Raw genomic sequence first — 795 nt, 5'->3', positions numbered from 1 at the left:
TTCTTTTGGAAGGCTGGCTGCCAAAAATTGAAGCTATCTAAAATTAGCCTGAGTTAAACGCTAGCTACCAGTAAACAGACGGTAGTGGCTGGTGTGTGTGCCAGTGTTTGAGTGTGTGCGTGTTGGAAAACGTTTTTAAGGAGAAAGTAGGCCTATCGAAATAATTGGTGTGGGAAAGATACGTCTGTTACAGTTTAGAAGGTCGACGTTGACGGGTTTTTGATTAATCGTCCAGCCCTAATTGACTGCACTTATTGTAAGTTTCTTTGGATAAAAACGTCAACTAATTTCATTAAATGTAACAAGCCCCCTATCTAATTTGCTATAATGTGTGTCCATTGTTTATTGTGGTAATATGTATGATTATTTTAGTCCAAAGTTTAGAGGTAGGTACACCAGTTCTTAAATGGTCTTGCGGGCATGTGACCTTACTGATGTTCTCTAGAGGCTTTTGAAACACACTAGTAGTAATGCTTGTGTTCTCTATTGTTCCTACAAATGACACTGCTCTTATGTCTCATTCCTATAGAAAACTTACTGTGGACTGGAATAAAGAAGGGTCCGCCTCGTAAGCTGAAGTTTCCTCAACCGGATGTTGTGGTTGCTGCTCTGCAGGAGGCTCTCAAGGCTGCAGTAGACCCTCAGTGAAGGTTAGTCATTTCAATGCTATCAGACAGAATAACGTAACACAGAAAAACGCTAGATACAAAAATCAATCAAGGACTGCACTGTCACACTAAATAATTGTATAATTATATTTTTATATTTTTTATATATATATATATATATATTTTT

General features: G+C 37.7%; 1 protein-coding gene across 1 annotated transcript in view; it reads left to right on the top strand.

Annotated features, from left to right (window-relative positions):
• The window catches only part of selenoh (selenoprotein H), a 4,449-nt gene that overhangs the window by 2,621 nt on the left and 1,033 nt on the right, over positions 1 to 795 (top strand). Inside the window, exon 4 of the mRNA XM_032527242.1 lies at positions 530 to 650. Within this exon, the coding sequence (XP_032383133.1) occupies positions 530 to 648 (119 nt within the window). The 3' untranslated portion in view covers positions 649 to 650. The remainder of the gene's footprint in view (positions 1 to 529; positions 651 to 795) is intronic.

This window comes from Etheostoma spectabile, chromosome 10, assembly GCF_008692095.1.
Source record: "Etheostoma spectabile isolate EspeVRDwgs_2016 chromosome 10, UIUC_Espe_1.0, whole genome shotgun sequence".
NCBI classification, from domain to species: Eukaryota; Metazoa; Chordata; class Actinopteri; order Perciformes; family Percidae; genus Etheostoma; species Etheostoma spectabile.
The sequence above is the reverse complement of the archived record's forward strand: the minus strand, read 5'-3'. Positions and strand labels throughout refer to the sequence as shown.